The 16,083-nt window shown below is 41.6% G+C and overlaps 1 protein-coding gene across 1 annotated transcript in view; it reads left to right on the plus strand.

Annotated features, from left to right (window-relative positions):
* Positions 1-1,000: 1,000 nt before the first annotated feature.
* Positions 1,001-16,083, plus strand: part of Atp10a (ATPase phospholipid transporting 10A (putative)) — a 99,532-nt gene continuing 84,449 nt past the window's right edge. Inside the window, exons 1-3 of the mRNA XM_029479570.1 lie at positions 1,001-1,075; positions 2,316-2,405; positions 6,511-6,726. Coding sequence (XP_029335430.1) covers positions 1,001-1,075; positions 2,316-2,405; positions 6,511-6,726 — 381 coding nt within the window. The remainder of the gene's footprint in view (positions 1,076-2,315; positions 2,406-6,510; positions 6,727-16,083) is intronic.

Below are 16,083 nucleotides of genomic sequence, written 5' to 3' on the forward strand. Positions count from 1 at the left end.
AGCATTTTCCAAAGTCTATGTGAAATGTCCCTTCTTTAGGCCTTCAGATCAGATGTGCTTTTAATAAGGTCAAACCTCCTTCGCCATCATGAATCCCAGAGTAACATGTGTTTGTGACAATGGACTGCTCAGTCTCTTTAGAATCATTGTTAGGACCAAAAGAGGGTTTCTTAAGATTCAGGTTGGAGAGCGCACTGTGTGGTGACCTCATCTGGTGTGGTGTGGAGGGAGCTGTGTTCAGTTTTTTGGTTGTAATTACTGCCAGGACTAAGATGATGGAGTCTCGGTGCTGAGAGAAACTATGATGTAAAGCACCTAGACCAGCTGGTGTTCGCTGTAGACCTCAAATAAAAGCACTGATCCCTCTGCAGCATCCATGGCCCTTGCTGAGAAGGCTGTTTCTGAAGAACAGTTGAGTCTTTCAAGAGACTAAACAGTCTGATATATTTGAGTGCTGAGTAAGTCTCTGGGGAGATAAATGCATGCCAGATGTTTGCAAGGATGACCCTGTGTGTTCACAGGTGAGTCACTGGGAGCTACAGTTTCCAAAAGCTAGAGAATGTGGCAACTCCACACACGCATTCCAGGACTGTTTGCAGCTGCATTCTCTCAGGCAGGGTTTGTGTGCAGAACGCACAGCATTCTAGTCTTTTGCTTTCAGTGGCCCCAGGGCATGGGTAGGCACCATGGAATCCTATGCTCGCCTTCCAAATGTGGACATATCCCTCACCCATTTGGCTTCATTTTGATGCTGTAGTGCTTCCCAGATACCTACAATCTAGGCCTCACTGTGAATCTGCTTTTGGTCTTTCATAGTTCTAGTCTGCTGCTGTCTGTTCTCTCAACACTCCCTAACCCTGTGATCAAGGCTCACCTCTGCCTGTATTCCCTCCTCCCCCCAACCCCTCCGGGCATCCTTCTAAGGATCTCAGAAGAGACATGCATGGGTGTTTGTAGTCCCAGGCAATGTTTATGGACATTCTCAGAAGCGTGGAGAAGCATGCAAAAGCTCATGGCACTTTGTGCTGATAACAAACACCACCGTTATGAAGAGGGACTGACTACCAAGTCCGAAGTGAGTGTGCTTTTTTATCCTTACTCCTTCCTGTGTAGCATAGAAAAACTCAGAGAGATGAAACCATTACATTTATAAATTCAGAGACCATGCTGGACACAGGGATAATGACAGTTCCAACAATTACAATGACTCTTCATGTACATGGAACAGCAATAGGCCACTAGTTGTAAGAAACATCAGATTCTGATTTCACCTAACAAAACAAACAAAACAAAACAAACCTTTTATTCCCTTACTTCTGAGGGCAAATAGCCTAATGTAGATCCTCATGAGAGCAATTCATTGAAGTAGAAGAGTAGTCTTTTATTTTCTGTATTAGTTACTTCTCTCATTTCTGTAATACATACCTATTAAGAGCAATGGAAGGAAGAAAGAGTGGATTTTGACTAACCATTTGAGAGTATAGTCTGTTGTGGTGCAGAGGCATGAGGCAGCTGGTCACATTCCATCCACAGTCAGGAAGTTCAGAGACCAGGTTACTGGTCCTGCTTTCTGAATTTTTCCCTTTATTTTGTCTGTCACTACAGTCCACAAAATGGTGCCAGCGACACCCAAGGAGGGTCTTCCTACATCAGTTAAACGTCTCTAGATATGCCTCGATTGACACTCCCAGAGGTGTGTCTCCCGGGTGATTCAAAATTCAGTTCTATTGACAATGGAGATGAACTATCTCTCAGTTTTTCTTAGGGTTTCCTCCATGCTTCATACTAGAAATAGATCATCTCTACTTTAGAGATATAAGTAAATATACAGTAGAGACCCCTCTCACTATGGAGACACTGGGGAGTCAGGAGAATTATATACAAAGTGAAAACCATTATATATATATATATATATATATATATATATATATATATATATATATACTACAAAGGAGTAATATCAATTTCCTGGCCTAAGTAAAAGTGCTTTTAGCTGGATAAAGCAATTACTTTAAATTCTACATTACTTTTAATAGTCTTAGAAACATGATTTCTATAAATAAAGTAGTTTTAGCCAAGCTTAAACCAATGATCAAAATAATGAATTGGGAGAGCATGTTTTATTTTTTCCTTTAAGTGAAATTGGTCATTCTAATTCTTATAGCAGATTCCTTCAGCCCTGGAGCATCTATGATAGACAAATAAAGTTCAGATGGCAACATGTGTTGGATTATAAAGGGTTAACAACTTTTCTCTGGAAGAAAACTACAGAAACCACACATTCCTCATTTCTGTTTAATACCTTCACTTTCTAGCTGTGCAAACAGAGACTGAAAGGTGATGTCACAGGGATACAGATGATTGATGGCAGACTGACCAGGCAACATTTCTACCCCATTCTGAGGGTAACAGGATATTCACCTTCCTTGAAAGGACTTGCTTATGCTTGTAACCTTAGGCCTGGCTTTTTTAAGCATACAACATTCTATTCCTATTTTCTTCTGTTCTTTATTTTTATTACTATACTTATCTATTTTTTTTTTTTTAGAATTTTATACATGAGTACTACTTTTATTAAATTTCCACTCCTCCTTCTCTTCCACCAACTCCTCCTGTGACCTCCTCAAATTCATGGCCTCTTCTTCATTATTGTTACATGTATGTGTGCATGCACACACACACACTCACACACACACACACACACACCAAAAGCAACAAACCACTGAGTCTCTTTAGTGTTGTTCTATGTACATGTGTTAAGGGATGATTACTTCGGATTGGATGCTAACCTATCAGGGAGCTCACCATTGGAGAAAGTTGAATTTCTCTTTCAGCTGTCACTGATTGCTTGTAGCTCTTGTGGGATTTCTCCCATCTTCATCAGTACACCCTCTGGTGTTGTCATGATGCATGTCTTATTTAAGCATCCATGTTGTTAAGATGTAATGGGTGCCAACTTCCTTGCTATGTCTAGGTAACACTGTTTTGCTACCCGTATCTTAGTCTTCTGGCTTACAGTATGTCCACCTCCTTTCCAATATGTCTTGAGCCTTATATGTAAAGAGTGCATTGTAAATAGATCAGTTGGGGCTGAACATACCACAGTCACGTATTCTGTGCAGTTTGATGAGTTATGCATTCTGTAATGGTCTCTGTTTGTCCTCTGTAATGGTCACCATTTGTTGTAAGCAGAAGCTTCTTTGGTGAGGAATTAGAGCTACACTTATCTGTAGGTATAACAGTAAGTATTTAGAATAGTTAGAAAGTTAATTGGTTTAGAAAAGAGGCAGAAAGTTAGCCTCTAGGGCAGTGGTTCTCAACCTGTGGGTCACAACCCCATTGAGGGAGAAGTTTAAGGACCCTTTAACAGAGGTCATCATTTAAGACTATCAGAAAACATGTTTCCATTATTCTTCATAACACTAGCAAAACTATAGTTATGAAGTAGCAACAAAAACAATTTTGCTTGGGGGGGTCACTATAACATGAGAAACTATATTAAAGAGATCCAGCATTAAGATGGTTGAAAAGCACTGCTCTAGGGCCTATGACATCTCCAGCCATCAGTAGTTGATGAATGTCAAGAAACACACACACATATTCTCTCTTGTAATTGCTCTCTGAACTTTCCTTGGGTTGACAGTTTTCGGTTAGTTGAATCTTGGTGTGCCTGGCTAACAGAAGAGCTGGTTGTCATTCCTCTGGAGTGACTATGATTTATGATGTGTGACCACATCCCAGCTCATGCTTCACAGCTGTACACTGTCAAGTCCCTTTGTTTATGTGTCATTTCACCCTCCGGTGAACCACACTTCCTTTTCATGACATAAATCTTTCTCAGGCGTGGACATTGTAAACCTATGTGCTGGGCATATTTCTTGTTTACTGCTTGGTATATATAGACTACGGAGCTGTCGGGGAGAGAGAAGAGGGGAAAAGAAGAAGGGAGAAAAGAGACTAAGAGGAAAAGGGAGCAGAGAGGAAGGGCTGGAGGGCCCTGGCCTTGGTGTAGGAGTTAGAGATGACATGTGTTGGTTTTATGGCTGTGTAATAAAAATCACACATATAAGCTGTTAAACACCATACAAACATGATCTCATCACACTTTCTATGGCCAGCAGGGATTAGCTGTATTGTCTGCTCCGAGTCTTGCTAGCTGTCCTCATATAGGAGGTTCCAAGGCTTCTGCATTTAGGAGAAGGTTTTCTTGTCCACCTCTTCCCATTGGGTAGGTCTGGGCTGTAATTAGACAGACCCCACAAAAAATTACAAAGACATTTAATCCCCATTGAAAGCGACTAAAAGGTGGGACACTGATCAATTAATTCTCTCACCAAATAAGGATGGAGTGATGGGTGATGGAGTGTCACTTCTACGTGCTATCTCATAGCTACCCATTTCTGGGTAGGGTGGGGAAGGGCACAGGGAATCTTAGTGTGATTAGTGGGCCATACAGTTCCCTAGGCTAAACATAGTAAGTCTATATATCACTACACTGGACATAAATGGAAGCATGTGTTGTTGTATGGGGTGTATGATCAACTACATGGGCTTGATTGGTACAGCCCACAGGGTGCTCTCTAGTGGTTGTGTCTTTCTTTGTGTTTATATTCCAGGATATTTAAATCTTACTTTTTAATGGCCAGTGCTGCACTTTGTGCATCGTTGGTTTGGTGGATCTTGAAGTAGTAAAACATAAGAAAATAGAGGTGTAAAATGGAGGAAGAGCCAGGAGTGGTGGTGTGTACCTGCAGTTCCAGCTACTTGAGTTTCTGCAGTAGGGTCATTTGAGTCCAGAAGTTTGAGGCCAGCTTGGGCAACAGAGCTTCTGTATCAAGAGACCGTGGCCCAGACTGAGACAGATGAGAGGAGAGAGACAAAGAATGGAAACACAAGAATCCGAAGGCGGCGCCTGTAGCAGGCAGCCCTTGAAGTTCGTGGGGATTTCCTCAAATCCAGTGTGGAATTTAAGGCAGTTGGATATATTCACAGCCAGCTCCTTACACTGTATACAAAACATCCAAGAAACAGTTAAAAGTGACATTTGTGTTGGATTAGAAGTTTGCTTTTCCCAGTGATCATATGAATGCCATAGTGAGCGCATTCTGAAGGCTACAGAGGTTGGTAACTGTAGTTGGTGTCATGGGTTTCTTCTTGATTCAGTGGGGAGAATGGACCTGGCCTCATGTCCATTTTGCAGACCAGATCCTGAATTGTGGCTTTGCTCAGAGATCATTCCCCCCCTGCAAGAGCTCTAAGACAACCCAATGTCTTGTTAAACAGGTGCAATATAATTCTAGTTTAAAGATTTTTAAATGATGTTCTTTTTATTTCTTGTAAATAAACATAACATAAAGGTTGCCAGTACAATTAAGTTACATTTTTGAAATAAAAAAAATGGCATATGACAAAAATCTGCCATTGTGACTATTTTAAGTGTATACTTTGGTAGCATTAATGAAGCTGTGCAGGACAACCATCATCACTATTTTCATAACTTTGCCATCACCAGGTAGCAACTATATTCATGAAGAAATATTTTTCTCCTCCAGTCTTTTTTTATTAGATATTTTCTTCATTTACATTTCAAATGCTATCCCATAAGTCCCTTATACCCTCCCCCCGCCCTGCTCCCCTACCCACCCATTCCCACTTCTTGGCCCTGGCATTCCCCTTACTGGGGCATATAGAGTTTGCAAGACCAAGGGGCCTCTCTTCCCAATGATGGGCGACTAGGCCATCTTCTACCACTTATGCAGCTAGAGAGCTCTGGGGGGTACTGATTAGTTCATATTGTTGTTCCACTTATAGGGTTGCAGACCCCTTCAGCTCCTTGGTCCCCCAGTCTTTGGTAACTCTTTCTTCCTCTGTACATATGCTTGTTATGAGTCCCTTATGAGTGGAGGGATGAGATAGTCCTTTTGAGAATTATTACTTCACTAATACAACATCTTCAAGGTTCACGGGCATTCTAGCTTTCTTTGGGTAATATTCCACTATATGTGCACTGTTTTTGTCTGCCTGTCCATCAGTGGGAGGATGGGTTGATTCTACATGTTGGCTGTTGTCATACCACAATGAACACAGGTGATCTCTAGGAATCTTTGCTTTCTCTTCTTTGGGGTACAGGACTGGGCATAGTCATTTTGACTACTTTCAAGTGAAGAAGCCCATGGCATTTATGGTACCCACAGTGTTGAACTCCCACATCATTGTCTCTATCTCCTGAACATTTTGTCAACCCAAAAGCACCCTCCTCACTCATTAAGCAGTCACTCTCCATCTCCCTCCTTCCAGCACAGTAGCTTCCCACAATCTGTCTCTATAGTTCTGTCTATTCTGGCCATTTCCAACAGTGATGCGCAGTTATAGCTTTGATCTTGTTTTTTTTTTTTTTCTTTCTTTAAATAACTTTCTGTAGTGAAAAAAGTAGAAAAAATTTAAATGACTCTCAAGTACTCATTGGCCAAATTCAGCATAGTTGGATTTTGTCAACCATGTTAATTGAAGTCTCTCACTAGGGAAGAAAAGAAGTATGTGAATCGATACTGGAAAGAAATCCGAGTGGGCGACTTTGTCCGTCTTTGCTGCAATGAAATCATACCTGCGGACATTTTGCTGCTGTCATCCAGTGACCCTGATGGGTTGTGCCACATCGAGACTGCTAACCTGGATGGAGAGACCAACCTGAAGCGGCGGCAAGTGGTCCGTGGCTTCTCGGAGCTTGTAAGTGGTCTGCATTCTCAGAGCACCACAGGCAACTGTCTCATCTGAAAGCCTCTATTATTGGGCTGGACCAATTTTCCTAGTAACTGAGAGTCTGATAGCCCTTCTTCCTGCCTAAGCCCATGCTTAACCTGTTCCTGTGAGGATAGAGCTTTTTCTGACTGTGATTTCCAGTGTACACTTAACGAGTTTCTCAGAATGATATTTAGTCTTTGAAGAATTCTGAGTGAACATTCTGAAACAGTCAGCGTTTACTGAGTCCTTGTTCTAGGTCACCAAATGGCAGGATAGCAGAATCACGACCTGTTCTTACGTAGGTTGGGAACATTATCTCTTCAAAGGACCTGTTCAGTTCAGCCTCAGGGCTTCCAAAGTTGAGCTCTGCCTCTGATGTGTTAACCAACAGCTAAGAGTGGGGTTGAGTGGGGAATAGGAATGGGATGTTTTACCCACAAACAAGCTAAGAAATCCCTAAGGGGTTTTCCCATGCATGTTCTTAATAAGGGTTGCCCCTTCTAAGCCTATACAGGGACATCCAGTGCTAACACTGGATGAAATCATGAGACACAAGTCCCCAGACACCGGAAGTGTCTAAAAGGAAGTGAGGAAACCTCCTCCTGACCATACCTACTCTGTCTCACATTACCTGTCTGAGTCAGTCCTTCAGGTCTGGCCATTGCATGTACTGAGGATGCTTTGAAAAGTAGTCAAAGGAAGTGAGTACTGCATTCAAAGATGTCATTGGAGATTCCTTCTGCCGCATGGCGTCATCCTACCCACTTGCCTAGTAGATGTGGTTTAGAAACATAGTGCATCGGGCCTGGTTTTAGCGACTGGCTTTGTTTGATAGTTTATGGATCTGAAGGAAGGTAGAGCAGTCATTGTGGATGAAGTGATTCCTTGATCAGGGTTGCTGAGGGTCTAGGAGCCCTGCCTCCTACTTTTGCAATATCTTGCAGTTTATTTCATTCACCATCGCTGGCCGAGATGCCACTTCACACTCTGAGAAGAAGGCCTCAAAGAGAGATTAATGCTGAGACCTGTGGCAGGAATGTTTGAGCCAGCTGCCTCCATGGAGGTCACTTCATTACAAGCCTTTGCCTTAGTATCCTGCTCTTTCCTGCTTCCATCACAATTTTCCCGCTTATATTTAACTAAGAAACAAAACCAACAAAAAACCTCTTTGATTTTCTACCAGATATATTTTATGAAACCATAGACATAAAATTTCAAAATTACTGTATTGTAATGGCGCATGTTTATAATCCGGGCTGATGGAAACTGAGGCAGGAGAGGGACAGCTCAAGCCCAAATGGGCTATGTAAGAAGACATCATTGAAAACAAAATAACCATGGAAAACTTAATGTATATGTATAAACATATATAGAATATTACATATGTACATATATGTACACCCCCTACATATACATATACATATACATACCAGACCAAAGTACACATTCATTTGTTTAAGTGGAGTTCTTTCATCCAGGGACAGGAAGTCTATCAAACCTGTTTGTTAGGGGCTCTTCCATGCATTTTCTGACCTTGCCTGATAATTATGCTTTCTGATGGTAGTTGTGTGAGTCCACATGCAGGGCAGTGTGTTAAGTCTTAGCAGTAAGCCAGGCTTATGTCTAGCCTGGGCCTACCTGGCCTCTTGTGTCCTAGAACATGAAACTCCTGCCTTCTCTTCAGGAGACAAGTAGATGATGTGTGGGGAGATAACACTGTGCAGCAATGACAGTTGCAAAGGACACAAGTCCCCTTCCAGTTTTCAGTGTCTCACCAGGAGGAAGGAAGAGGTAGGACCCAGTACAAAGAGCAGCACAGAAGTACTGCAGTGTGTAGAGACTGACGCAGACCTAAGTGAGCAGGTGTATCTGAAGTTGAGGGAAAGATGATGATATGTAGAGTCAAGAGTATAGTGGCCATGTTTAGCATGGTGGCAGGGATGGTCACAGACTGACTCCTTAGCTAACTCCAAAGAACTTAATCATTTCATGTCTTTTATTCTTCAACTTCTGAATTCTTCTAAACCCCTCTTATTTCTCAAGTAGCAACTGTGACACTTTGTAGCTCCATCATGTTTCCTATAAACAAGTCAGATGTAAGTGGTATGCTTAAGATTCAAAGTTGGTATGATGGGTAATCTTTTTAATTTGATGGGCTAGGGAATCTCCATGGAAACAAATCTTTGAGATGTCTGTGAGGGATTATGTGGTTCACTGAAGTGATAGACCCAGCTTAGCTGTGGGCAATACCATCCCTGGCCTGGGATTCTGGACTGACTAGAAAGGAGACAGCAAGCCCAGCACAAGCATCCCTCATGCTCCACTTCCTGACTCTAGATGTTGTGTATGTGACTAAGCTGCTTCACTTATCTGCCTCCATGATGGCCATGACTGCCATGGTAGACTGTATCTATAGAAGTGCAGAGATAAACCCTCAAGCTGCTGTCTGTCATGTGCCTGTCACAGCAGGAAAAGTAACTAATACAGAAGGTTGTTCTCTATCACCCTCTAGGGAGACTTGAGGAAGCAAATAGAACTGAGTCATAATCTACTCAAATTAGGTCAAACTAACAATTTAGGTAACTCTGACTTCTTATTAATGGTTTCTTGGACAGCAGCAAAATTCTCCAAGATGTATGCACATTTTGGTTTTCATATTGATGTATTTTTTTCATTTTCATGATTACTATTTACATACTATAATTCTGAAATTTATGTATTTATTTCCTTTATTGAAAGTAAAAAGCCATAAGTCTTTGTTTCTAAATGCCCAACAACTGACAAGACATGTGTCTCATAGTAGCATTGCAATGCAAGTTCTCTGTTTGTTTTTGCTTGCTTGTTTCTTTTGTTTTTAAGTCATAGAAAGATGAAGAATGAACCCAATCTTGATTCCTATAAGAGTCACAGAAATATTTTACCCATTTGATAGATAGTAAATTAAATTGGAAGGAGTAGACTGCAGGAAAACTTAAATTAGAAGGGATTTTTATGTCTGTATTTCTTTAATAACCAATGACCTTGCCATTTCCACAGGGGAAGGAGTGTGTCATCAGAGTCCAGTCAGGAGACAAGTCACACATGATTGCACCAGAGAAAGTCTATTAAGGACTTTTATGTGTTCTTGTGGTGGTAGTAATGGAGCATAGGATGCCTGTCTCACTGGCCAGGTATTCTGCTGTGGAAGCGAAAACTGCAGCGCACACGGGAAGCAAATGTAATCTGAGATAAGGCTGATGGGTAGAGGAGTGGCTGCTGCAAGCATCAGATCGAAGATAAAACACAGCCTTCTCTACTCAGGGCACTTCCATAGCCTATGGTGGTGGGGAGGGCTAATGAGGAATTGTACTTTTGGAACTTACTGGAAATCTACCACAGAGGATCATAGAGAGCTGCCAAGCTTGGATACCACGGGACCCTCTGATCACTGGCCACTGGGGAGGCTACACTCTATGTGTTCTTGAGGTGGACAGCCGTGGCAGCTGCAGTGAGCCATAATCAAGACAGATGCTTTCTAGACAGTTGTGCCACGGAGCCCTAGCCTTTGAGCCTAGCTCAGAGAAGTTTTTCAGTTTTATTATCCTGAAATAAATCATGGAGAAAGTGGCTAGTGACTTGAAGTGGCCCAAACAATGTCTTTCTCCACCTCCTCTACTCCTGAAACTTGGATTTAGTCATTTACTCCTCCACCTCCCACCAGTGCCCTCTACTGACAATGTAGAATTTAGCATCTCTCTTACACCATCATTCATGTAAGATGAAGTGTTCATCTGTTGAGAGACTAACAAAGAGGTCCACCCGCTGATGCTTCTGTTACGTCCTAATACTGGAGAAAGTACCCATCTTCAGCAGTCAAGGATGTTTCTAGAAAGAGGACCTTGAACATAATCTGAATGTTAGAAGGAATATTAAGACACTAGCTCTCTGTGGCAGTCACACAGACCTACATACACCCTGAAGTGGAAATGTGTTTGTTCAATGACGATGACTGAATAAAACTAAACATGGTTGAGGGGCTATAGAATGGGTAGGAGGTGATGGTCATGCCCCACTGAGACCTAATATATGGGTGAGGGTCCAGACTGGGCAGATGGCTCCATCATCAAGCTCTGTCAAAGGAAACTTAAGAGTTTTTGACTTAAAGAGAAATGTTTCATTTAAAACTTGGAATTTAATGATAGCATCCAAGAATTCAGAAAGGAATTCCAGTGCTAAAAATTACATTCATATTTGCGCATCACATTTGTTATGGTCTCTTATAATGCCTTTGCTGTTGAGATCCAGTAAACATTATTTTTAAAAAATTTTTCATACTCTAAAACAATGAATTCTATGAAATAATGATCATCTCATTGTGTTACTAATGTGAAATAAATAAGGCAAATGCAGATACTCTGCCTACCATATTTAAAACTGCTGGTCCAGGTGGAGCTGGAACAAGCAGGTACTGTCTGAACCATCAGGAAGGGGTCAGAAGCATTCAGGATTTCTCTGCATTTTCCAACCATTCACACAGACCTGCAGGCCTAGCCTGAAGGTGTGTCAATTCCACTGAAGCCCAGGGAAGAAGTTCTAGCTCACCAGTAATAGTTGTATGCACAGCTCTGCAGAATAAGGTATTCTCTAAGCATTACAAGTCATATACAACTTTGCAAATGGTAACTCACTTCAACAAATACTTATAGAGCATCTGTTAAGCATTAAAGGTGCATTAATCAAAACTAGAAGCATTTTCTTCTGGCATTTGTATCATCTATGTAAGGAAGTGAATGGGGTGGAAGGTGGAAATAAAACAGAAGTAGGGTCATGAAACTTGGGGGTGGGGGTGAGGTTGGAATTTCAGATAGTGGTGGGAAGAGGAGGGCAGGGCAGTCCAGAGGCTGCCTCTGTTGGAGAAGAGCCCTCTATGCGTGGTTTCTTTGTCAGTTGATTTACTAAAGCTATGTGTTCTGATGGTTTTTCTTAAGTGGATCTGCTGTCCCACTTGATAGTAAGTTTCTGTTTATAAGTGGGTGTGAGTGTATATGTTTTTACATGTGTCTGTATACAAGAATGTGTGTAGAAAAGTATGCACAAATATTTGCAGTACTTTTGTATTATAGTATTAGAAAAGAGATCTGGTTATGTAGCTCAGGTTAACTTCAGGCTTGTGACCTTTCTGCGCTAGCTTCATTAAATGCTGAAATTACAGGCATGTGTTAGCACACCTGACTTGTATTACTTTTAAATTTACAGAATGGTAAATAATCTTTTCTGCACTGATAACGTTGTGTTCTAGAAACAGTGGGTCTCTCAGATAATGATCTGAGGAACAGGGCCTGCAGTCTTGTCCTTGACACAGCTGTGGATGCAGGCTGTAGGTCAGTGTGCTCAGATTCTCCGTCCACTGCAGAGTGGACTTAAGAACACTCTGCTTTTTGTTGAAGGGGCCCTTTCTGCTGTCATTTGTCTCCCAGTTGTTTTGTGAGCAAAGTGTCCTATGGGCAGAAACTTCTCCATGCCCGTAGAACATAGCTGTGACCAGCTCACTGCATTTTAGTTATAGCCATTGTTTCTGAGGTCTACAAGTGTACCTCTGCATTTCTCCACATGGTTTGTTTAGTTTGCATGTGGCCTCCGAGAGAAAAGCTATGTTTCAGTTCTCATTGTGGTGAGAGTGTGTCTTGGAGTGTCACCCATCCACAGGTAGAGGAGGTGGAAGCTGTGAGATGGGGATGCAAAGCAGACCTTACAAGGCATGAAACTGACTTCAAGAAAAGCTGTCACCTACGCAGGTGTGGATGGAATCGTGCTATCTGACAGGATCAATCTGGGATTTAATAGTGAGATGAATTCAGAGCCTTCCACTTTATTTATGCTAATGAATGACTCATGTGCTGCAGAGTGACTTAAGGGCCCCTTGAGAATCTTAACTAATCTGAGACTGGGACAAATCTAAACTTCTCTAGCCCGTCAGATTCAGTAAAGCAATTTTTAGTCACTCATACTAAAGTGTATGTGTCAGAATGCCTTACTCCCCACTGTTCCTCACCTACTAAAGGCCAAGAAATGTGGGTGTCACTGACTGATGAGAAATGGCCTCCCCTAAGCTCCAAAGTCATTTACATGGAAATATCAAAGGAAAGGTCCATAGGTCTGGAATTGGCCCAGAGACCTTTAAAGATATTCTCTCTGTGTCTTTGTCTCTGTCTCTGTCTCTCTATCTCTGTCTGTCTCTCTATCTCTGTCTGTCTCTCCATCTCTGTCTGTCTCTCCATCTCTGTCTGTCTCTCTCTCCATCTCTGTCTCTGTCTCTTTCCTTCACTAGTGGACACTTAGGGGGTATGAAGCCCTGAGATCAACAATCAGTAATTAAATGTGCCTCCCACTTCCACTCCAAAGATTCAACTAAGCGAAAATGTCGAACTTTGTCTTCGAGTTAAAAGAACAAATAGTTCTTGTTTACCTGGCATGACTGACTTTCATCAGTGGCACCTGTCATGGGCTGAAAGTAAGCTTTTCATTGTGTGGAGAGAAAGGCTAACTTAGGTCAACTTCAAAGGCTTACACATCTACGTTTGTTTTGGACAAAACATCAAATGGTTGGTTGGTTTGCTCATCCGGCCTTTATCAAGTACGAGGAGCCTTGACCACCAAGCAGGAAATTCTCCAGAGTAGACTCTGAAGCCAGTGTTTTTGCCTTGGCTCAGGAGATCCTATGTACTGTGGGCTGTTGTCATTTCACTTAGAAAGGCTGGAACGGGATTTTTCAGGGTCAGAGTCTAAGGTTAAAATCAGACTGTTCTAGCATCAGAAATCAAAGGTCCCCCCCCCCTTTTGGTGGAGGGGGTGGGAAAGAGAATCTCGAGTTCTCGCTCATCTTCAGCCCATAGTGAATTTGAGGCTAGCCTGGGCTCCTTGTCTTTCACTGAAACACATGATTAAGATAACCAACTGGCGAGATTAAATAGGCTTATTTGATTCATCATTTAGGAGGGGTCAGTCCATGACCTATTGGTTGAGTAGATGCAGTGGGAGCACAGACTAAACAAACTCACTCACCCATGGCCAGAAAGAGAAGAGGGAGAGGAAGGGGTCAGTGGTCCCATTGTTCCCCAGTGACTTCTTCCAACTGGCCCAGTGTCTTATAGATTCTATCAGGTTCCAATGGCATCACTGTAACATCTAGGGGATACATACAGTCTACACTGTGACATCTTCTGATAAAGTGGCAAGATAGCTTTACCCTTTAGCAGTGCCAGCTATACTCCCTTCACCCACTGTGTGCTGCACCCTTTCCCAGGTGTGCACTGACATTTTAATTTTTTTCTTATACTGAAAATACAATAAATTTCGTACAATATATTCAGATTATGGTTTTACTTCCCCCGACTTCTCCCAGTTCCTTCCATCCATACTCAGGCCCTCACTGATCCTTGGTAGAAAACAAACAAGCATATAAAGAACAATAACAAAATACAATAAGTTAAAACAAAGCAAACAAGTAGGAATAGCACAAAACTGGGGGGGGGGGAAGACCCAAAGAAAAAGCACAAGAGGATGCAGAGGCACAGGTTTGCATACACACGAATCCCATGGAAACATAAAGTGGGAAGCCAAAACTATATATGCAAAGGACCTATAAAGTTTTTTTGTTGTTTTGTTTTCTTTTNTTTNTTTTTTTTTTTAAAGATGCTCTGACTCAAAGACCTCTCCAAATGCCACTGAACTCATTTTTGTTGGCTGTCTACTTCTGAGCATGGGACCTGCCCTTAAGAGTATTTTGTTTCTTCAGTGAGACTCCCTTTGAGAAAAACTAATTCTTTTCAAATAGTTGGAGATAGATTTTGGGTCAGTAATGTGTACATTTCTCTTTTCAGCTCTAGGAGTCCATCTGGTGTGGACCCATGCAGGCCCTGTGCACGCTGCCGCAGTCTCTGAGTTTTTATGCACATCTCTTGTGCTGTGCTTGGAAGGTGATATTTCCTTGTTCTCCATTCACTCTGGCTCACACACTTTCCACCTCCTCTTCCACAGAGTTCCATGAGCCTTGAGATTTGTTGTTGAGGGATTTGTTGGAGACATCCCATTTAGTGTGGAGGATTTCAAGGTCTCTTATTCTCTGCATATTTTCCGGCTGTGGGTTTCTGTATTCATTCCCATTTGCTAAAGGAGAAAGCGTCTCTGATGGTTGAGCAAGGCACTGACTGATCTTACTCATAGATTCCCATGGGACTCTATTAACCAGCAACTCAATTAGATGTAGCCAAGTCCAGACTGGGAACTTTCTTTGGTAATGAGACATGTTCAGTTGGACTCTCTCTCCCCTATTATTTGGTGATATCATTGAAATCTCCTTTATATATTTATATACTCTAGGAAGCTTCTGCTATATTAGGATTCTCTATGAGCCCTCACATGGCCCTTAATTTTAGCATCCCTCTCTGTATTTCCTCTCTTGCTCTCTCTTTCCTCCTCCCCCATTTGATCTTCCCATTTCACTCCCACATCTACAAGTCCATCCTTAACTATGTATTCTTATTCCTAGGAAGATCCAGTCCTCCCTTCTACCTACTTACTCTGTACCTAACCTCGGTGATTATATGGATTGTAATTTATCAATGACTTAACAGCTAACATCCACATATAGGAGGACGCATACCATATTTGTCTTTCTGGGTCTGGGTTAGCTCACTTGGGATGATTTTTCTAGTAACATGTATTAACCCATGAATTTCATGATTTCATTTTTAAACAGTGAGTGTAATAGTCCCTTGTGTAAATGTATCTCCTTTTCTTTATCCTTTTTATCTATTGGTAGACATCTAGTTTTCTTCTAGTTTCTAGCTATTATGAGGAGAGCCACAAAACAAAACGAAACAAAACAAAAGTTAAAAAAATAAAACCAAAAACTAAAACAAAAACCAAAAGGAAACCATGGTTGAGCAAGTGTTTTTGCAACAGAATGAAAGTTCCTTTGAGTATATACTCAAGAGTAGTATGGCTGGATCTTGAGGTAAGCCCTTTCCCAGCTTCCAGAGGAACCTCCAAACTGAGTTCCCTAGTTACTGTACAAGTTTGGATGAATACTCTTCTTACTCTACATTGCTGCCTGCATGACTTGCTATTTCTTATATTGATCTTGGCCATTCTGTCTAATGTAAGATGAAATCTTAAAAGTGTTTTGATTTACACTTCTCTGATGACCAACAATGTTAACCATTTTTTAAGGGTTTCTCAGTCATTTGAATTTCTCCTTTTTTTTTTTTTATATTTTTATTACATATTTTCCTCAATTACATTTCCAATACTATCCCAAAAGTCCCCCATAGCGCCCCCCACTTCCCTACCCACCCATTCCCA

Source organism: Mus caroli, chromosome 7, assembly GCF_900094665.2.
Source record: "Mus caroli chromosome 7, CAROLI_EIJ_v1.1, whole genome shotgun sequence".
In the NCBI taxonomy this organism is placed as follows: domain Eukaryota; kingdom Metazoa; phylum Chordata; class Mammalia; order Rodentia; family Muridae; genus Mus; species Mus caroli.